Source organism: Malus domestica, chromosome 06, assembly GCF_042453785.1.
Source record: "Malus domestica chromosome 06, GDT2T_hap1".
NCBI classification, from domain to species: domain Eukaryota; kingdom Viridiplantae; phylum Streptophyta; class Magnoliopsida; order Rosales; family Rosaceae; genus Malus; species Malus domestica.
Window position 1 is genome coordinate 3,391,386 of NC_091666.1, and position 22,560 is coordinate 3,413,945.

Below are 22,560 nucleotides of genomic sequence, written 5' to 3' on the forward strand. Positions count from 1 at the left end.
TAGTATAGTCTAAGCCATTCCAGCTTAGTCCCTGAAACTAGTCCAGTCCGAGACAGTCCGGTGCAACAAACGCATCCTTGGGATTTTCAACGCCTCATTTCTCTTTAGAGCCCACTCTAAAACTCAACTGGAAAATAACCCAAGTTACGAACATGTGACTTTGAACCCAATTGGAAAATAACCCAAGTTACGGAAAATAACCCAAGTTACGAACTAGTGAGCCATCAACACAAAAAAGGTAGGTTTTTTTAGCCAAAATGGTCTCTAAGATTTTCATAACACATAACTTTGGTCCCTGAGATTGTCCACCATCCATTATTTTGATCATTCCATTAAAAAAACTCCGTTAAGTCTTAGGGACCAAAATTATGTGTTATGCAGTCTTAAGGACCGAAGTTATGTGTTATGTAAATCTTAGGGATCAAAATTATGTGTTTTGCAAATCTCAGGACCAAGATTATGTGTTATACCCTCAACTTAACAAAGTTTTTTAACAGAATGATCAAAATAATAGATGGTGGACAATTTCGGGACAATTTCTATTGATTTTAAATATCAAGAATCAAAATGATGTATTTTACAAATCAATTTTGACTAAAAAGCCAAAAAGATAAATATAATGGAGAGTGAAAAGATGGCCTCCGCTAAGTTGTGGTCGAGTTGGGCACAGTGACAGCCAGCCGAGAAGGAAGAATACTGGGAGAATTAGGGTTTCACAGAAAGAGCCGCAGACTCTTCTCACCACCTGATCAATCAATCGCGCGTCTTCCATTGCTAAGGTAAGTCCCCCAATTTTCTAGATCGATTTTATCGAAACCCTAATTTTGTTTCTGGATTTTCTCTTCCTAACCCAAAAGAAAATATTGACGGTATCTGCAAAATCCCAACAACTGTTTCAGCTCAATTTTTGTTTTTAATTTACTAATTTTTGTTTTTTTTTTGTCTGATGATGGATGTTGGCGTGTCTTGATATGCAGGATTAATTCTTTGTTTCGCCGAAAAATCGGTAATTTGATACAAGAATCGCCAAATTAGATGGAGGACTGGGGTAATACTGCTTGCTTTAATTCCATCTTAAGTATTCCTGTAAAATTTTGTGAGATGTGTTTGTGGGGGTTTTTTTTTTGTGGGTAATTTTGGTTTGTCTTGTTATATTCTCTTAGTAATTATTATGTTTAGTATTTACCACCTAAGCTCTCTTGCCTAAACCTTTGAATAACTATTCATTTGCTATAATTAGTATAAGTGGAGTTATTTTGTTTACAAAGCTGGTTTTTTTCTCTGCTTCAGAAGAGGAGAAAGTTCCAGCTCTCCTTGCTAAGGACAAACCGATACATAAATGGGATGACGAAGATGTGGATGAAAATGATATTACGGAGTCATGGGAGGATTTAGATGAACCTGCTCCTCTGGTAAGATCAATAACGCAGTTGTCATCTTATTATTTTGTTGAGTTTCTGAAAGCAATTTTTTTCCTGCTCATCATTCAGAATCCTTGTCATAGGTTGATGGATGATTGTTCTTGTTTGAGTACTAGCTAATTGGCTGGGGAATGTTTCATGTATATTTATCTTTAAAATGACCATGAACAACATTGTTTTTTCTTTTGATGTGAAAATCCAATTTTGTATCTTGCGGCAATATATGCATATAAATGGTGAAAGACACCAAGGAGACGACTTTTTAATATTATATGGGATGTCTTTGATTGGTCACACCATATATTGTCACTTTGTACTGCATTTGTCTATGTAGAATGGTAGTCATATTACAAATAGTTCATTGAGCGCTAGTTCTCTTCCTTGCCCATTGAAAAAATAAAATAGGGACTAGGTTTGAGAAAAAGGGTTCCACATTATTGTCAAGTTTAACCTCCTTTTTGCAACAACTTTGATTGATTTCAATGATTGGATTGATTTCGGCTTTACTGTTGAAAGTGAGATTTACTAGTTTAGGCCATATCAAATGGTTTGTTATGGCAATATTTTGCTAACTGGTAGTCATTTAGATGAATAGGTTCTGGATCATCATGTTATATGGTCGGGTTTAAATCTCAGTATTCCAATGAGTTATATACAAATGGTAAAAGAAAGTTGTGACTGTTTAAGAGGATACAAAGGATTTTTGTTTGTGTGTGTCGCCTTTGGGGTGGGAGCCCTAAAGCCAAACTGGTAAGTTCAGCCTACAGTGCTACCCCTATGGTCGCCAAGCAAACCTCTGCAGGATAGTTTGTTCAAGTTGGATGAAGCAAAATACAACCGTTGTAACAGAACCAAATGAATCGGGATCCAATAGAATTGGTTTTGTTCGATTTCCATCGGGTTGCCGCGGTTGTTGCTGTGTGTGTATTTTCAATTTGTCCACAAACCACAGCAAGTAGTTTTGCAGTCATTAACCTTGGAGGCTTTGTCCACAAACTGCATGCACCATATTGATGGCTGTTTTGTTTTCACACTTGTTCTACTGAAAAAATCTAGTATTTATTTTATGATAATGATTAATCTTGATAATCTGTTATTTTTATGGTGGCCAGGAACCTGCAGCAAAGCCTGTTGCTGAGAAGGCACCTAAGAAACCTGCAACAAAACCTGCTGCAAAAGCTACAGAAAAGAAAGGAAAAACCGTTGAAGTAGAAAAGGAAGAGCCACTGGATCCTGTGGCTGAGAAACTTCGCCAACAAAGGTGAGAGTTAACATTTAGGCCTCGTTTGGTATTTTGTACTGACTAATTTTTGTCGGATAGTAGTAATCTACGTCTTATAGAACTGACTATTATAAAGAATTTAGTCAGGCATTTGGTGCTGCCCCCGATTAAGAAGCCTAACTAAATTTTATGTTAATTTAAATAAGGATCACAACATTTTATAAGTCAAAATGAATCATCAATAGAAACATCCAGTTTGAAAGCCAACCTCAACTTCATAGTTTTTAAAATGCTTTGGTGACTTCATCCAAGAGCCCAATTCAATTTAACCAACCAAACAATAAGATAAGTACCTTAGTCAATTAGGTTGTGGGAATTTTCATCTTCGCTATGTAGTTCATTGTGTCAGTTAACTGAAACCCTTGTTCTATTTTTTTTTTTAGGTACTATTATTCCCAAAATTGTACTTATTGGGATCCTTTGGTGGAAGTAGTGGCTATGTAATCTCTTCAGTACTTCGAGTTTTGCATACTGAAATTTGGAAGTAAAATTAAATAACCATGTCTTGATAAAAATTTCTCAAACAGATAGTTTATTCATCTTTGGTTTATAATGCGAATAGTTAGTGTTCTGTTGTAACCATATTCTGAATGATGCTTCTCAGCCCAATCAGCTCAACTTTAGGATTTTTTTTAATTATATTGTTTATTGTGCAACTGTGGTTTAAATGTGGCGATTTATCATGCATTCTGATGTAATTAAGCCCCGCAATTCTTTCTTTGGTTTTTGTTTTGAATTCTTTTAGAAACTTGCTATAATTAGTGCCTATGAGAGAAACCATTGTTTTGGGTACTTCTGATTTTTGGATCTATTATGTTGATTCAATTTGTCTTTAAAATGTTGTTGATCATTGTGTCTACCATGCACTGTATTATCTGTTAATGGTGCACCTGGGCTGCACTTTTATTATGTACTCAATGAAGTTTCAGAATTGTGATGTGTGGGGACTGGCCTTTATTCGGTTTTTATTTTATTTTATTTTTTTTATATTTTTATATTTTTTTTATTTTTATGTCTATGCCTATCGTTTGGATGATAGACCCAGTTGATTCAGAGTTAATCATTCTCCTTGAGAACATGGTTTGGTACATTTGACTAACAATTACATGTTGAATGCGTTAGCTTTTGGTCACTAGTGGTTCTTACTAAAGCTTTTCTCTACTCCACAGGCTGGTGGAAGAAGCAGATTATAAGTCCACTAAAGAATTGTTTTCCAGTGGAGGCAATGAAAAAAACATTGACAATTTCATTCCGAAATCCGAAAGTGACTTCCTGGAATATGCAGAACTTATTTCACATAAACTTCGTCCATTTGAGGTGTGTTAATTTTTCCTACCTGTTTAACAAACGTTCAAGAATTTCAGGTACATAATTTTTTAAAATTTATTTGCAGAAAAGTTTCCATTATATTGGTCTACTCAAGGCAGTAATGAGACTGTCAATGACTTCGTTGAAAGGAGCAGATGCAAAAGAAGTTGCATCTTCCATTACAGCAATTGCAAATGAGAAGATAAAAGCAGAGAAGGAAGCAAATGCTGGCAAAAAGAAGACAGGTGCGTGTCTTTGCTTATTTCATTCTTTGCTAAGAGTAGAATGTCTCATGCTTCATTTTAGTTTTATTTATGATTTTTCATCCACTTGAAAACCAAATTAATGTCCTATATGTGAAGAAAAGAAAAGGAATAAGGAATTATATTGGGTTTGTGTTGAGAAGCATCAGCCGGAAGCTCTTAGTATTGTGGAACCGAGAAACTAACGTGTTTAAAAAATGCCTTTGCGCGTTTGATTCAGAAAACTTGTTTAGGGTATTGGTCAAAGCAACCCCTGTGCTTTCTGGTTTAGGTGTAGGTGTCACCAATAAGTGAAAGCAATGTGTTAAAAATGCCTTGCAAGTTTGATTCAGAAAACTTGTTTAGGGTATTGGTCAATGCAGCCCCTGTGCTTTCCGTTTCAGGTGTAGGTGTCACCACCAAGTGAAACTAACATGTTAAAAAATGCCTTGCACGTTTGGTTCAGAAGACTTGTTTAGGTTACTGGTCAAAGCAGGCCCTGTGCTTTCCAGTTTAGGTGTAGGTGCCGAAATAGCTATGGTTTATGTAATCCGAGTTGAAGGTATGACAATGCAATCCACTTTGGATCTTTGAGTCTCATACCAATCAATTCCTTTCTTTTCCCATTCTATCCTTTAAAAAATATGTTCAACTGAGAAAAAAATAAAGAAGAAATAGAGGAATTTTGTTAGTGCTATTTTCGATACTTATGTAGAGCAACATAGTTATGGCCTTTATCTTTACCAAGTGGTATTCGTTTTAAGTCTGAAAAGTATCCTGCATCAGAGAGTTAAGGAACCTTGCGAGGGCTTATAAGTTGGGCTACTCCCCCTGTTGCCAATTGGTTTTAGGGTGGAACCCCAACTTCCTTTATGTTATTCAGAGCAGGTTTGTCCGCTTGTGAAGCCCAACAGACACATGCCGCACATCACCCAATCAAAATTGTCCACGGGTTTGGAACAAAAAATTTCCACAGCTGTTAAAAGCAATCTGAAAACCTAATGTTAAAAATTGTCTGCGTTAAAAATTGACCACTTCACCCATTTTGAGAACTTGTAGTCGAGGGTTGCTTCTGTGTTAGGCTTAACTTCCTTCGTAGAGCCTCAATACTTGTTCACTACTCCCAGTTAGAATTATTTTAGTGTGGAACCATGATCTCTTCATCGATAAACATTAAAAAACTTAAATGTTAGAGAGGTGCACAAATATTTGTTGATGATATAGTTTCTCTCGGTGTTTGGTAATTGCTTTCCTTGTTTTCAGGTGCCAAGAAAAAGCAGCTAATTGTTGATAAGGCGGATGATGATATAGCTGTTGAGGGCTATGATCAACTCGATGATTATGATTTTATGTGAGTGTTTTGATGTAGCGAGTTTTTATCAAAAGGCAGTAAAGGAACACGTATTTTCAACATTGAAGTAGGGAGAAAGATTCTGCGGGCACCCCCTCAACAGAGATTGATTGGTACGAGTGTTATGTATTTTGTCGAATAAGAGTTTCAGATATCGTTTATTTTTTCCTCATATGATGGTCAATTTTGTCGGTTACGGATGCTACATGCTCTGCATTTTGCTGCGCATACTTGAGCTCATGGGAGTCGTAGTTGGCTTGTCAAATTTATGGCTACAGTTGCAAAAGATTTGCCCTTTATTCATCTTGTTCTCCCATTTGTTTCATTCACTTCTCTATATAAAATGCTGGATTTTTATTTCTCGTGTAAAATTCCAAATTCAATGACCCCTCCTCTTGCAATTGGGTCGTTATAGTCACGGGTTGGATGCCATTTTGAAACCCTACTTCATCCCCAGCACCCAAACAATGCCCATTTACACCATGAGCTGCTGCTTACTAGACAAGGGAAACATTGCCCTTTCAAGTTCAGATGGCGATCCATCATAATATCTTGCCCACCTGAGACAGTTGTTTGTCGCCGTGATCTACTGAGCTATCATGCATTTATGGTGAGTCTGTTATAGAGAAAGACTTATACGGCACGAGTATTAGACCTGTCAATGGATCAGATTTTGAACCGGATCCAATCCGAATCAAATGAAATTAAAAGGACATGGATCGATACTTATTTTTATTATCTGAATTAGTTTGAATCTGATTTTAAATGGATGTGGATATGGGTTAAGGTTGATACGATTCGATCCAACCTGTTAACATGTCTAATGAGTACACTTCCAAGGTGGTGTTAGGTGCCAATAAAATAAAGACGTGTAAGTTTTTTTGGCCAAATTTCATTGTTTCATTAGCGCAGAACATCATGTGGCGATGTGTACTTGTTCCCTAAAAGTTGTTCTCTGTCAGAAGGTCGGCCTTGCGTGATTATGCTAAAGCTACACCTGTCTTGCTTGCCTTCCCATTGGGTATCTGAGTTGTAGCATGTCATTCCAGCACATAGGAATGCGTATTCCTGCTATCGATTGATCTCCCAAAAGAGGGGTTTCTTTCTTATGTTACTATCGTCGTTGTGGAAAGAGAGGAATAATCCCTCTTATGACAAAGAGGGGAATAATCTCTTATGGCTTGGGGATTACGGTGAAACGAGCCTTGCTCTCCTGCGCATTATTCCACATAAAAAAACAAAAAACGACAGTTCCGTTCACCCGTGAAATGCGCGGGAGAGAATTTCTGAAAATTTCCTCTTAAGTAAGTATTCCGTCTTATCATCCATGAAACTTTTGTCAAAGATTCCAAGATTCTGTCCGACTGCTACTCTCATTGATGTGTTAGAAAAAGCGGTCTCAATCTCATGCCGTAGAGGGTGGTTTAGAAAAAGTGCTCATGCCGTAGAGGGTGGTTTAGAAAAAGTGCTCATGTCGTAGAGGATGGTTTAGAAAAAGTGAGGCTCTCTAGTGTATATAGCTAGCACTACTCTGGATGGTTCATTGCTCGTACACATCACCTACTTCATACACTAAAACTTCATGGAGAGAAGCATGAGAGTTGTTTTACTACTAATCAGGGTTCTTGCTATTGCAACCATTACTTTCAGTATTGGTTTATGCAATGGAATACCCGGTTGGCCTCCGCTTTGCAAAGAAAGCGAAAGACAAGCACTTCTGATGTTCAAGCAAGATCTCGAGGACCCTGCCAATCGACTTTCTTCGTGGGTTGCAGAAGAAGGTTCAGACTGTTGCAGTTGGACAGGAGTTGTCTGTGATCACATAACTGGCCACATTCACGAGCTGCACCTTAATAGTTCCGACTCTGATTGGGATTTCAACCGTTCCTTCGGTGGTAAGATAAATTCTTCTTTGCTCGGTTTAAAGCATCTCAACTACTTGGACTTGAGTAACAATTATTTCAGTACAACACAAATTCCTAGTTTCTTTGGTTCTATGACAAGTTTAACACACCTTAATCTTGGAGACTCATCGTTTGATGGAGTAATTCCTCATCAACTAGGAAATCTCTCCAGTCTATGCTATCTCAATCTCAGTAGTTACAGTCTGAAGGTTGAGAACCTTAAGTGGATTTCTGGTCTTTCTCTGCTAAAACAGTTGGACTTGAGTTCTGTAAATCTTAGCAAAGCATCTGACTGGTTGCAAGTTACAAACATGCTTCCTTGTTTGGTAGAGTTAATTATGTCCGATTGTGTACTTCATCATACTCCCCCTCTACCCACCATAAATTTTACTTCCCTGGTCGTCCTTGACCTTTCTTACAACAGTTTTAATTCTTTGATGCCGAGATGGGTTTTCAATATTAAAAATCTAGTTTCTCTTCGTCTCACTGGTTGTGGTTTCCAAGGTCCAATTCCTGGTATTTCACAGAATATCACATATTTGAGGGAAATTGATTTGTCATTCAATTCTATTAATCTTGATCCGGATCCCAAATGGTTGTTTAACCAAAAAATCCTTGAATTGAATCTAGAAGCCAATCAACTTTCAGGCCAACTTCCAAGCAGTATTCAAAATATGACTTGTCTTAAAGTTCTTAATCTCAGGGAGAACGACTTCAATTCTACCATATCTGAATGGTTGTATAGCTTGAACAATCTCGAGTCCTTACTTCTTTCTCACAATGCCTTACGTGGTGAAATATCGAGTTCCATTGGAAACCTTAAAAGTTTAAGGCACTTTGATCTTTCAAGTAATTCAATATCAGGTTCCATTCCAATGTCCCTAGGAAACCTGTCAAGCTTAGTAGAACTAGACATATCTGGTAATCAGTTTAAAGGAACTTTCATAGAAGTTATTGGGAAACTCAAATTGCTAGCATATCTGGATATATCTTATAATTCGTTTGAGGGTATGGTGTCGGAAGTTTCTTTTAGTAACCTTACAAAATTGAAGCATTTCATTGCAAAAGGAAACTCATTTACTCTGAACACCAGTCGAGATTGGCTTCATCCTTTTCAACTTGAAAGTTTACGATTGGATTCATGGCATCTGGGACCTGAATGGCCAATGTGGCTTCGGACACAAACACAGTTAACGGATCTAAGCTTATCTGGTACAGGAATTTCAAGTACTATTCCAACTTGGTTTTGGAACTTAACATTCCAATTAGGTTATCTAAATCTCTCTCACAATCAATTGTACGGGGAGATTCAAAATATAGTTGTTGCTCCTTATTCAGTAGTTGATCTTGGTTCTAACCAATTCACTGGTGCATTGCCTATTGTTCCCACCTCATTAGCTTGGCTAGATCTTTCCAATTCATCATTTTCTGGATCCGTTTTCCACTTCTTCTGTGATAGGCCGGAAGAACCAAAGCAACTTTCTGTTCTTCATCTCGGGAACAATCTTCTCACTGGAAAAGTACCCGACTGTTGGAGGAGTTGGCAAAACTTGGTAGCCCTAAATTTAGAAAACAATCTTCTCACTGGAAATGTCCCAATGTCTATGAGATACTTGCAACAGTTGGAATCGCTGCACTTGCGCAATAATCACCTGTACGGAGAATTGCCACATTCCCTACAAAACTGTTCCTCGTTGTCAGTTGTTGACCTTGGTGGAAATGGGTTTGTCGGAAGCATACCAATATGGATGGGTAAAAGCCTTTCAAGGTTGAACGTTCTTAACCTTCGTTCGAATGAGTTTGAAGGAGACATTCCTTCTGAAATTTGTTATTTGAAAAGTCTCCAGATATTGGACCTTGCACGTAATAAACTCTCTGGAACGATACCGAGATGCTTCCACAATTTGAGCGCCATGGCTACTTTTTCAGAATCATTTTCGTCAATCACGTTTATGACTGGTACTTCTGTTGAGGCTTCTGTAGTGGTAACGAAAGGGATAGAAGTGGAATATACCGAGATTCTGGGATTCGTAAAAGGCATGGATCTTTCATGCAACTTTATGTATGGAGAGATCCCTGAAGAACTTACCGACCTCCTCGCATTGCAGTCACTCAATTTATCGCATAACCGCTTCACCGGAAGAGTTCCTTCAAAGATTGGTAATATGGCAATGTTAGAATCTCTCGATTTTTCCATGAACCAACTTGATGGTGAAATTCCTCCAAGCATGACGAATTTGACATTTCTGAGTCACTTAAACTTGTCCTACAACAATTTGACGGGACGAATTCCGGAAAGCACTCAGCTGCAGAGCCTTGATCAGTCTAGCTTCGTTGGCAACGAACTATGCGGAGCTCCACTCAACAAGAATTGCAGCGCAAATGGGGTGATACCGCCACCAACAGTTGAGCAAGACGGAGGAGGAGGATACCGTTTACTCGAAGACGAGTGGTTCTACGTGAATTTGGCAGTTGGATTCTTCACGGGGTTTTGGATTGTGCTTGGTTCTTTGCTGGTAAACATGCCATGGAGCATTCTTCTTTCACAGTTGCAGAATAGGATGGTGCTTAAAATGTATCATGTAATTGTTAAATATGTTTAGGTCTATATGACGAATATGCCAGTATGGTTGTGTTGTATGATTTTGTCAAATTTCATCCTCTTGTTTCATTGTATTTTTCTTCTTTTCTTGGCATTATGAGGGGTAAGGTTTATGTCCTCCCTGACTAGGTGTAACTTTTTTTTTCGTTATCAATAAAATATCCCTCGTATCATCAAGGTTTTCTTAAAAAAAAAAAAAAAAAATTATCCCATATAAAATTAAAAGACTTGTTTTCTGAACAAGTAACTTTTCATTCAGCAGAAGTAAATTGAATGACAGTAACTCGTATCCTCGATCTTTCTTTTGTTCTCTCTCCTCTCTCCCCTTCTCCTTCGCAGCACTACTACTCTCTCGTCTTCGTACTAATTCACGTAACACCTCTCTCTCTTCTTCGTACTAATACAAGAAGAAGGGTGGCTGAAGGTCAATTTTGATGGAGGTTTCCAAGATGTTAAGGAGCATTTGGTATGCTCCTAAGACAATGCAATGGGGGTTCTCTTGCTGCTGCAACAGGCGCTGTCACACGAGTTGCTTCCCGAACTCGTAGCTTTGGCTGCTAGGAGGGGGCAACCCCAGCTTCTTCGCGAGGGTACTTCTTGGTGCAGATTAAGAGTTCCCAGATATCGTTCCATGACAATTTTAAACACTCGATTAAATTGCTTCCATGGCAGTCATCTCGGCTAGAAAGGTTTCTCTTTTAAAATGTAAGACTTCTCAGCTGTCGAAGAAGTTCTACAATGAAATTGATTCAACATCTACTACTAGAAAGAAGCTGAGGTTCGATTTACATGGCGAGTCAACAACTGGCTTCATCTGCACAGTATACACCAAAAACTGAACCCTTGCGAGACAGCTCCATTTCAAGAAGAATTCAGCTCTTGCCGAAAAACCATATGCACAAAAAGAATCCATCGATTTCAGATGGTGGTGAACTTACACTCTGGTCGGTCATCAGCTTCAATTCGATCTTGTTGGCAAAGTGCATACTCTGGTCGGTCATCAGCTTCAACTTTCGGTCAGGAGTTGCAAAATTAAGGTAAAGTCCTAACCTGCGAGATTCAATCAAATCTAGTTAACAAAAGAAAATGACCATTAAATTCAATTGCCGCCCCAAGAGTGCAAATTTCACTTAAGAACGAGCCACAATGTTTTACACAAACAGAATGAAAAGCTTTTTACACACGTTTAAGTGGTCACACAACTGATAACTACCGATAATCAAAATAGATACGATGGTAGATACTACCCTTTCTGGAAAGAAAAACAAAATTCCGATCAGTTTTACCAAACTGAACAGAAAAAAATTAATAAATGCTACCCCTTGGATAAGTAACCAAATTCTAGTTGTCTTTACTGAAATGAAACAGAGAAAAGCAATCGAGACTCAATTCAAGGCTTTAGGAAAGGTAGTTTGTAGGCAGTTTTGGGGATCAGTTAGATGGAGCGTAACAGAACTTTGAGAACTAAAATGGGGTTGGGATGGATTTACTTTGGACAGTCAGATTCTCGTTAGTTCGTTGAGGCTCCAGTTACGAATACAATGTCATCAATTATGTTGGACTGGGTTGCTGTGCTGAAGTGACTTGTGTTAGTTCATTTTAATTCTGATTGATATGTTCTTTCTTGTAAGTTGAATGTGGAGTTATTCCTGTGCTTCTGATTTGAATCGAAAATTTAGGATCTAAGAAAGTACCTGATTATGAAAGCAAAGTAGGAAGGCAATCTGCTTAAAGATGGACTAACTCCACGGTTGTGACAAAGAAACATTTGGAGTGGATGCGTTTAGTCCTTGTTCGTAATGTATAGCAGCTTTCAGCACATTGTAATGTTCAGTAACGATACCGTACAGAGCTTGTGTGTATACCTCCCTCGCCTGCAACATAGAACAGCCAGAATACTTAGAAACAAGATAAAAGAAAAACAATGAAGTTAAAAAAAAAAAAAAAACATTTAGAGTAGATGTCAATTTTGCACCCTGAACTTTGACTGATGTGGCACTTTGGTCCCTCAACTTCAAAACGTTTGGTCCCCATAGTATGCGTCTCAGTTAAGCCCGTTTCGAAAGTTTTGAAGTCCAGCAACCAGAGTCAACAAAACTCAAAATTCAGGGGATAAGGGTGAAATTTACTCTTAACAATTAGAAATCAATGGAAATGACTTTCCCAGTCCTTGAACATTAGCTTTCAAAACTTTTTCTCGTATGAATGAACATTATATATCTATATAGTATACCCCTACACTAAACTACTTTTGCATACAGTTTCACATAATTGTTGACCAAGGAAAAGACTGTATTAGTTAAATGCCAATGTTCATCACCACTCAATAGGTGTACCTAGTTCTTCCACATGATTCAGCAGTTTATCAAACGGTATCATGACATGATTTAAAATGCAATGCTAAGTCTCAGATCCAGAACATAATTACACATGAGCTTTCATTGCAGAATAATGTAAAGATCCGAAAGAATACAACAGGAACCGTCCAAATCAATCAGGAAGTTGAAAGACATTGTTTAGAGAACCAACCTCTTCAGAATTTTGACAGGAAGCAGTAATATCAGAGAAGGTGATTTCTGGTGCAACCGATAATCCAGTACCATGGAAGGAGATCATTCTCCTTTCTCCAATTTCTTTTTCTACCTGGAAAACAATTGTGTCACTAATGCGGAAAAGTAGCACTACAGTAACCACCAAAACAGAGCTGACGAACCTGGGGTGGAGGGGGCATGATGTTGTGACACAACAATGCTAAGGGATATATATGCCCTGGCGCAGCAGAATGTTCACCAAGCCTTCTTAGATTGTCCAGTGAAGCAGCATCAAAAGGTGCCTGACCAACTTATATCAGTATGAAGTTTGAATCATGAAGACAACACTTACACTTATGTCTACGTGTTCGCATGTATGTTAGACTTGTTAGTATGAAGTCATTGCACCACCAACTCGAAATCCTTGTCAAGATAGGTGGATGCTTATCTATATTGGTAAATTCTTGGTTATAGTGGAACACTATGTCAACGTGATCTCAAATTGTAGCCAATCTTCGTTTTATGGAAGCCCAACTCCTCAATTAGAATACAACCAAGTTGAGGTCAAATTTAGTAAATGCTTAAAACAGTAATTTATTTCAACAGACACAAAACAGAATATATTTAGAAATCATCCTCAATCTATTTATGATTTCCTCTAGAGCTATTGAGTCCCTATTCTATCCATGATGAACCAAAGAACTCCTTTGATTTTACACCTACGCTGTCAGGTTTGCTTGACCTAAATCCACAAGTACAACTAGAACATATAGATGCAACTTTAAGACCCCTTATGTGGCAACCCTAGAGAGACAATTGCAAGATAAAAATCATCATCAGAACATTGAATCTCCTATACAGATCAAAACATTTAACAAAAAGAAAGCTCGAAAAATAAAAAATATTAAACATCGACAATGAAAATACATGATTTCCTTCTCAATCTTCTCATACACGATGAAGTTGAAAGAGCTTACTGGGTACCATTCTCCTGTTGCAGGATCTGGCCGGTCCCTGCCACCACTAGGTGCAATCCATACAATCTGTGACCCGCCCCTATAAAAACATGTTAAATTAGAAGGCTGTATTAAGAAAACAGAGGTAAACAAATTCACCACATTAAAAGAGTAAGTTTTTTAAGAAAAGAAAATTGTTAAATTTTAATGCCCTTCTTGATCTAGCTTTTCGATGGATTATGATGTTATGCAAACAGCTTGGATGATGATATGTGAGTAAACGGAAACAATAAACTAAACACCGCCTCACATAATCACAAGAAAAATTGTTATCGAGATGGCTAACTTTTCCTACGTCCCTGTGTGATCTGTCTTGAGAGAATCACTTGCACTATCAAGAAGAATAATTTATTACAAAAAATTCTGAAATTCCTATGCTAATCCCCAAGCCCTAGCTTTCGTTCTCTCTATCACTCTCTTTAGTTCTCTACCCCTTGTGTGCTCGCTATATTTTAAGAACTCTTATCAAGACTATTTACAGAGAATAGGTTGTGGGTTAGAAGAAACCTAATCTGAAATCACTTCGGATAGAGAAGAAAAACTGATTTTCTCATTCTAGTAGGAATCTAGCATGCACTGATTTTCTAATTCTAGTAGGAATCTAGCATGTGTCCTAGAAAAAAAAAATACAAGAACAAATAGAGATAAAGAAACTCAACTTGACCTTTTTTTCTTAAAGAGACACAAATTTTATTGCAGAAAACTACATAAAGAGTGGACAGTCCACTAATATTGTGATTAAATGCATATTATTCCTTTACCAGTAATTGAAATTAGAGAGATCATCCCCCACCCTGATTAGCAAACCTACCACCAGCGAAGACCTAAAGGTAAGCATTTGTTACAATGTTGAACCTTCAGGCCTAATTTGGTCTCGAGGACTAGTTTGGATTGGAAAACTCGCTAGGTTCATGAATGTTGAATAAAGAAATAGGTGACGACTTGCATATTGTACAAGTTGAAAGGTACAAGATGGATTAGTAAAGAAGTAAACTTATCCCTTCAAATCCCCACATAAAGGGTAGAATTGGGAATGAGAAGTTTCCTTCATAACTAATGCGACTTCTACCTTCAATTTCGACAAGCTTTACAAGTTGGCATCCATTTCTTCCTTCAACATACATGGAATCTAGTGAGATTTCCAATCCTAGGCACAAACGAGCCCTTGCTCTCTCAGTCTAGCACCTAAAACGAATTGTTTTTCAGTTTTAACAGTATCCTCAACTCAAAGTATGACAAGTACTCCATTTTGAGTTGACATACTAGTATAAAAATCCGAGTAGGTGTTGATTAAGTACTAGAAGGATGAATGAAATAAGAAAAAGAGGAGCACTTCCTTGAGTTGCTACGCATTTTTTATGCAACAAGTAAAATCAAATTTCCATGTCCATTAGCACAAGAAAGATGAATGGAGAAAAAAGGGTGAGTGCTTCCTTGACTTGTTAACTTGATATGCATTTTTGTACGCTAACAAGGAAAATCAGCTTAGCTCCTTTATCACCAGTTTGTTCCTAGCTATCACAACAAGAAGATTTACTTCAAACAAATTGGTTAGTTCTGAGATGTGTAGTGCTTAATAGGGTTCAATGAGACAAGAAATGAGCAAGATGTAAGAGCAAATACAACAACACCAACAAAGCCTTATCCCACTAATAGTGGTCGGCTGTAAGAATCCTAGAACACCATTGTGCTCGGTTTTGCACCAAATCTTCCAAAAGGTAAGAGCAAATAAAACAGAGAAAATATATGAAAGAGGGAGAGATAAAGATTGTCCAAGAACACAAAAACAATGCAAAAAATAAAAAGGAAAAAAATCTTTCTGCACAGGACCTGACATGGTAGTAACACCGTCGGACCTTGATAAGCAGAAATAAGAAGAGCCGCCAATAAAATCAAACCAACTTTGACAACGCATAGACAAACAAAATAATTGAGGTACCTCAATAGCACTGCCATTTCCTTCAAACTCCGTGTGTTTGCTTTTCTTTTCATATCAGCAAGCTCAGGAACATCATTCATGTGCTTTTTGGAGTATACACATATCAGATTCCTGTAAGAATATTAAAACAACAAATGATGAGAATTTCATCATTTAACTAATCAAAGCACAGAGGTGCATACTAATTGCATAACATTATCCCAGAATTCACAAGTACCTCCCCATGCTGAAAGGCTTACAAAGAGGATCTGTCAAAACCCTATCTCCTGCTATGTAGGTCTGCAGTACAAAACTACAAAGTCTAAAATTTGGTTATGCAAATAGGTGTAAGTGCACAAAATAGCATATGCATCCAATGTACACTTAGAATGAAGACAGAACATTGCAATTCACCATTTTCTCAGCGAGATGTGGGTTTGTTGATTCAAGCAACAAGGCAATGACAGCTGGATCTGCTTCAGTTTGGTGGTTTGATATCAAAAAGATGTTGTGACCCTGCATGCATAATCCAATTGCATTACATCACGAGTCACGTCCATGTGTAAACTAATCAAGATGATATGGCATCTGCATAGTGCATACCACAGTACCAATAAAATCATACCACGAAAAGAATTGAGACAACTACTGGTCAACTATAAATGTGATATACAGCACCAATACAAAGTTATTGCATTGTATTGCATTCTACTGAAAAACAGTTACTATTTTGATAGCCCATGCAAGAAACTGACTGGTAGGAACCCTTCAGACTATCACTCCTTATCAGTTCTCTGACATTGTTTTCTAAATTACTTAAACATATATATGTCCAAACCTAAACTTGAACTGCCAAACATGCATTTACATCACCTTTATATCGGAGGCCACTATATAACTTTGTAAGTTGTAACAACAAAACAAGGAGGAAGTTTAGTCTAACTTTGCTTCTAGAAAGTAAGTGTTTCATTCAGCTATGTATAGTTGTTAACCCCACAAAGAAAATAAGTTGAATACTGAGAATACGCACCTGCTGAAGCTTCTCTTCAATTTCATAGAAAATGGAATGGTTGCCAACATATGAGTTTCTGCACAAATAAGCATCAGAATTTAGGATTAGAACTCATATTCACGTGAATATAAGAAAGTAAGAACTAGCACACATGAAAGAAAATGTGATTTGCCAGCATTTTTTTTGTTTCTTCGTGTGAGTATTCTCTGTTAACAAGTTTTTGAAAAATCTTTTTTCTAATAATTGGACACACATGGTAACACTGCATTACTCTAGTCCATAATAATACTGTAGTGTAGATTTATTTCAAAATTCAGTCAAGAATTCAGGAAGAAAACTACAAAATGAATGGTTATAAATTCCATTTTATATTTACTTCATTAAACAAGTCAGAAAAGGGCAAAGAAATGAAGACGCATCTAAATTAAATTGATCTTTACATTTTTGTATCGATGATTAAAAATCAGAATATTTAAAATTCCCAAGACAACTATTCTATAAAAGAAATTCTCTTATAAATCAAAATAAATGATTTTAATCTCATGCTGAATGATCCAATGAAAGCACGTCAGATGGACAAATCACCCATGACCCTGTCAGTTTTAAGGCTCCAATGAACTTCATGAATTAATGCATAGTACATACATTCATTTTTAGGAAAACTAATGAAAAGGGCTTAAAAACTTTGAGTTTTAACGATAAGGACAAAATAAAGGGTAAATTGAATAGTAGCAGGTTTGACTTTTTAATGTAAAAATGTGGTTTTTCGTTAAAGTGAACAGTACCTTGGGCTTTTTGTTAAAACTCCCTTCATTTTTAGCAAAAATAGACAACAAGAATAAATGCATCATCTTTCAGTTTATATACATCAAAGTAGCTGATGAAGATGGTAAAAAGGATAGAAGTTGTCAAGATACCTGAAATCAACTAAAGGACGAATATAGTTTTGACCAAACATGTAGTAATCAAAAGGCTCTCGCATTGCCTTGTGATATGGTGAGAAGATAAATGGATCCTGAAAAATTATTGATCTATCACATAGACAAAAAAATAAAAAAAATAAAACAAGTATACAAGAAAACAAACGATAATTTGGTTTCCTAGTGTTACACACATCAGCAACTAAGGCAACTGTATGATAACGCATGTAAAACCCAGTATTACCTCTATATCCAAGAATACACGATCCAACACAGCAGTCATATTTGACAACACAATCTCATCTGCCTTGGGATTTCCGCTTTGAAGAATCTGAATATTGATAGCATAGGATTATGAAAAAAAGAAAACGAGTTTCTTATCACTTAGATTTAATTACTTCCAGGACATCTAACACATACAAGCCATCCATATACGATCTAATAATTGAACAAGAAGTCCTCAAACCTCTATACGGAATATCAAATCCAGATATTAAAAAACACTAGAAAATCAAAGCCGATTGGCATGTACTTGAATCTAACAATTAAAGCAGGCTGTGATCTCACTCTCCTGAAGCTACCCATATAATTACAGCCACACGTTACTGACAGATTATTGACATTTAAGGAACACATTATTTCATGTCCGCTAATTAAGGAAAAAAAGGCTAAACTTGGCATCTACGTGTGTATATATATATATAGACCCACACACACACATACACATACACACACACACACACACACACACACACACACACTAGTATATAGAGATATATATATATATATATATATGTATGTATATATATATATATATGTATGTATATATATATATGTATGTATATATAAAGTCCACTTTAGTCAAGAAGAATCCATACACAATGAGTTAACCAGTGAAGCATAACAAAGATAAGCTTCAAACTTAAGAAAGTTTACAGTGATTATTATGGAAGCTTGTAATAAAATAACCATGAAACAAGTTCTAGATCCATACACAATGGCCACATTGTGGCTATTTGATCGTGTAAGCACAACATGTAAATTGTTCGGATTTCTGATAAAAAATGTCACATTTTCTTTTTGACCTTAAACAACTAAGGCACATTAATCGCGTGCTAGCTTGTGATTGACTTTTTGTTATTCTTTTAGTTACTCACAATTTGTAAGTACCATGGTCACATTAAGTAGTCGTAACTAAAGATTCGATCCTACTCAATTAGTATCAATATTTCTAGTAAAAATGTAGGCCTTGAACCACAAAATGTCTATCTCAAAGAATTCTAATTCCTACTCATCAGCAAAGCCAAGCATAGGATATATGTAATTAACAATATATTTAGCAACTTGAAAGATATTCCTAGTTCATAAGGAAAAAGAAGTTTAAAATTGTATGAATTTATGAAATTTTATTGCCAGTTTTGTCGTCTCTAAATAATATGGCTACAGCAGTATATACTAAAATCTCTTCTATTTTGAGAAGAAAATACTAAAGCTTCTTCGTTTGGCAATTTTGAATGCCAAAACCGTTGAAATAAATTAAATTTACAGATGCACGCATCTGTACACAAATTGCTTTCAGATGAGACTCGAACCAAAACGTTTACGGATATCAAGTAAATTCAAAATAAAATATCAGAAGCAGATCTAACTATGTACAGTAAAATACAAGATTAAGAATTTTACAGCATTTTTATAATTCTGATATAATTCTTCCATTCCTGAAGCAACAGTTGAGGGAAGCCTGCCAGCTTCTGTTTCCTTCCTTATTGCAGACAGCAGCTCTACAGATGAACATTTCAAACAAGTCAAGAAAACTAGCATCAATAAACAGGAGAACATTAATAAAGTAAAGAAAAGCTGCTTAGAAAGGAGATTTTTTTTTTTCATTAAGAAAGCTGCAGTTAATGACAAACTAGCTCTAGGTCTAGTGGCAATTTCTTTCCAGTGTTGACAAAGATTTTCAAGTTTATGTTCAATGGAAACATAAAACAATATAGATGAATTATTTAACTACAATACAAGGATACAAGTAAGAAAAACAAAAATATAACCTTCAAGGAACCTGAATAAGAAGACACAGAACATTTGAATTACATATCAGAGCATGCAATCAATGACATCGGAGGTTATGCTTACAAAACGGTTAGTAAAAATAATGAGGGGAGTGGAAGAAAGAAAAAGAGAGAAAATGAGTCAGTTGGGACCATAGTCCCAGTGATACTGCACTGTAAATTTGAGGACATTCTTAGGCTATTAGGAGTTAGACTATATCCTGATGGTCGCACTAATAGGAAGGACTCAAAGACTATCCAACCACAGGGTTCAGATGTCCAACAAGCCAATCAAATAGCTATGAATTTGAACAAGATTTGAAGCTTGCATATACTACAAACCTCTGCTCCAAATATTTGAAGCAAGAAGCCCAACTTTTGGCGACCATAATTATAAGGGTTATTATGAGCAATGGTCCCTGAACTTGTCCATAGTTACAATTTAGTCCTCCAACCCTTTTTTAGTTCATGTGGTCCTTCAACTTGACCACCTCTTGCAACACTGGTCCTATCCGTCACCATGTACCATATTCTGTCTATTTAATCTATGTTTTGTCAAATAGTATCTGTCTTTCCTTTTGTTTGTTGTTTCTCTTTTGGTTTGCATGGTGGGGAATAAATATAGGAATTTTACGATGGGTGTGAACAACAATAAGGTAGGGCCACTAGACAGGTCTTTCAGTGAAATCCGTCCTAAACCAAGCAAAAAGTGCTCATAATGAGAAAGCCAACCATATGATGCATACCCTGCAAAAATTGTACCTACATGAAACGCAATCCCATGATGAGAAAGCCAACCATATGATGCATCCATGTTCAGTTTCAAGTCCTTTTTGCACGATTCTTGAATCATTCGAAATTTATATTGTTACTGTACCCATTTCGTTATGGTAGCATGGATTGATGGGTATCCACCTACCATGGACTTGGAACGGATGAAGCTGTTGAGTAAGTAGATCTTATCATGATAACTAGTCTAAAAAAAATCTGGCTTCCACAGGCACATACTTGAAACAACGGATTTGATGTGTACAATCTATAAAAAAGATACAGAAAGGGTGAATAACACAAAAACAAGGAGCAATAACCATTGAACAACTTCGACGTGTTGACAACTCATACCTAATGAAACCAATACTTTTTAATAAATTTGTATAAGGAAATAAGGTATTCAAAGTATGATGTACTTTTAGGTTCATAATCAGAGTCTATTGACTTGTCATAACTTTCACTGTTCTTCATTTGTTCTCTGTTTTGTTTGTTCTTTGAATACACTAGGTAGGTTGCTTTTCGAAAATGGACAATTTTGTTAATGATTTTTTACTCATTTCAAAATACAGCGGTTTTCCTTAAAACATAATATCTTTAGAGAAGGCTTAAAAACATAATTCAAAATGTACTTTATATGCGTATACATTTGGGGAAAGAATTACTCAGAAGTTATAACCTTAAAGTAACAACTATATCCCATAAAATACCTTCCATCCTTGTCCTTATTCTCTATCTTGTCCGATCTTGTGATCATTTTGGTCTACAGCACCATACATAACTACAACCACTAATATATACAGATACAAGTCTCATAACCAACCCCTGGCTACAGTGTCATGCCCTAGTACATAGTGCTACAATTACAGACTGTACATCCTTATGAAAGAATACATGCCCAACAAGAATCGGTTTCCTTTACATAAATAGGAACTTCAACCTGAACTTTTTTGTCAACATTTCCTTCAAATTGAAAACAAGTTATCATGACATTCCACTCATTTAACGATAGGATTGGTTTCAAAGAAATCAATGGATATTTGAAAATACTAGGGGGCTTCTGTATCGACCATTTCACTAGATTGGAAGGCTGCAGTGTCAATCAAATTTGAAACTTTCATCACTTCCAAGTTTAGAGAAGAAAATTCTTTTGACAAATAACTGAAATACTCCTCTCTTTCTAGCAAATTTAAAAGGAAAATCAAGAAAGGCAACATTTCAACTCCAAGAAAAAAAAAAGTATGAGCATTCACTTTCTTGCATTTTCTGAGGAGCCAAACAGACAAAATGCGAAGAGCTCTCACCATAGAAATTTAAGTCGGCCACGAAAATAAAATTGAGGACCAATTTCAATTCAAGAAAGGCAAAATTTCAATTCAAGAAAAAAACTATTAGCTTTCTTGCATTTTCTGAGGAACCAAACAGAGAAAATGGCGAAGAGCTCACACCTTGTTCAGTGGTCGCGTTGAGAAAGGTGCGAGAATGATTAGTCTCCCTCTTCTCTGCACACTGAATGGGCGACAAAGAAGCCGACTCCGTGTCCTTCACCAGCTCCGCCATGGCAGTCACCTTCAAGGTGGAAAACAAGCAAGGACAGGCGGAGCTCCGCCACCTCAAAGAGACCAAGCACAGCCGAGAAGAAGACGACGGTGACGAAGAGTAAGCAGCGGAGGCGGAGGAGGAAAGAGACGACGGCGAAATCCTAGGCGTGAGGAATGCGGTGGATGGCGTCGCAGAGAGAGTAAACATAGTGAGAGAGAGAGAGAGAGAGAGAGAAGCGGAGGATGGATAGATCGATCGATCTGTGAGTTTTGGTTTTCTGCAGAGTGGGGGAGTGGACGGTGGAGGCAAGGTTATGATCACGTGCATTCCAACGCCAATAGTGGGAGAATGGTGACGGCGGTTTTGGATTGGGGGGAAGAGAGTGACACCAGCGGAAGCTATCTCGACACGTGGCTTTTCTCGCAGGGTGGATTTAGGGGAGGCAACCCGAAAGTGGCTGTGGTGTCGTTTGCTTGTTGTTACTGTTTTGTAAATTGATTTATTTAACTACTAACCAGTCATATGCCCGCACGTCACTAATTTTCTAACGTTTTGGATTAATATTTTTAATTTTTACTGGTTAGACATTGGACAATTTATAAATTTGGTCTACGCATTACTCATACTAGTCGATCATATTGAAAAAATAATAATAAACATTCAGTTTCAGGAATGAATTTCAGGAAAAAGTA

General features: G+C 36.9%; 3 protein-coding genes across 5 annotated transcripts; 2 read left to right on the plus strand and 1 right to left on the minus strand.

The window, feature by feature from the left end:
• The first annotated feature begins 580 nt into the window (after positions 1-580).
• Positions 581-5,907, plus strand: LOC103436857 (uncharacterized). The gene is made up of 7 exons (XM_008375306.4): positions 581-779; positions 978-1,048; positions 1,291-1,412; positions 2,534-2,682; positions 3,873-4,020; positions 4,097-4,256; positions 5,517-5,907. Exons 2-7 carry the CDS (start codon positions 1,036-1,038, stop codon positions 5,606-5,608), a joined length of 684 nt encoding a protein of 227 aa, XP_008373528.1. The 5' UTR covers positions 581-779; positions 978-1,035; the 3' UTR covers positions 5,609-5,907.
• A 1,167-nt stretch (positions 5,908-7,074) lies between these two features.
• On the plus strand, positions 7,075-10,287 carry LOC103436856 (receptor-like protein EIX1). Its single transcript, XM_008375305.4, has one exon. It carries the CDS (start codon positions 7,187-7,189, stop codon positions 10,109-10,111), a length of 2,925 nt encoding a protein of 974 aa, XP_008373527.3. The 5' UTR covers positions 7,075-7,186; the 3' UTR covers positions 10,112-10,287.
• A 500-nt stretch (positions 10,288-10,787) lies between these two features.
• On the minus strand, positions 10,788-22,343 carry GPAT (glycerol-3-phosphate acyltransferase, chloroplastic). 3 transcript variants are annotated; one of them, XR_529611.4, is made up of 14 exons: positions 21,775-22,319; positions 19,191-19,288; positions 17,752-17,838; positions 17,505-17,602; positions 16,606-16,663; positions 15,990-16,091; positions 15,814-15,875; positions 15,597-15,707; positions 13,619-13,697; positions 12,824-12,943; positions 12,640-12,753; positions 11,805-11,984; positions 11,049-11,160; positions 10,788-10,924 (listed from the first exon to the last, which is right to left on the minus strand). XR_529611.4 is itself a non-coding variant. In XM_008375303.4 (13 exons), exons 1-12 carry the CDS (start codon positions 22,193-22,195, stop codon positions 11,850-11,852), a joined length of 1,485 nt encoding a protein of 494 aa, XP_008373525.3. In that variant the 5' UTR covers positions 22,196-22,343; the 3' UTR covers positions 10,788-11,160; positions 11,805-11,849.
• Between the last annotated feature and the right edge of the window lie 217 nt (positions 22,344-22,560).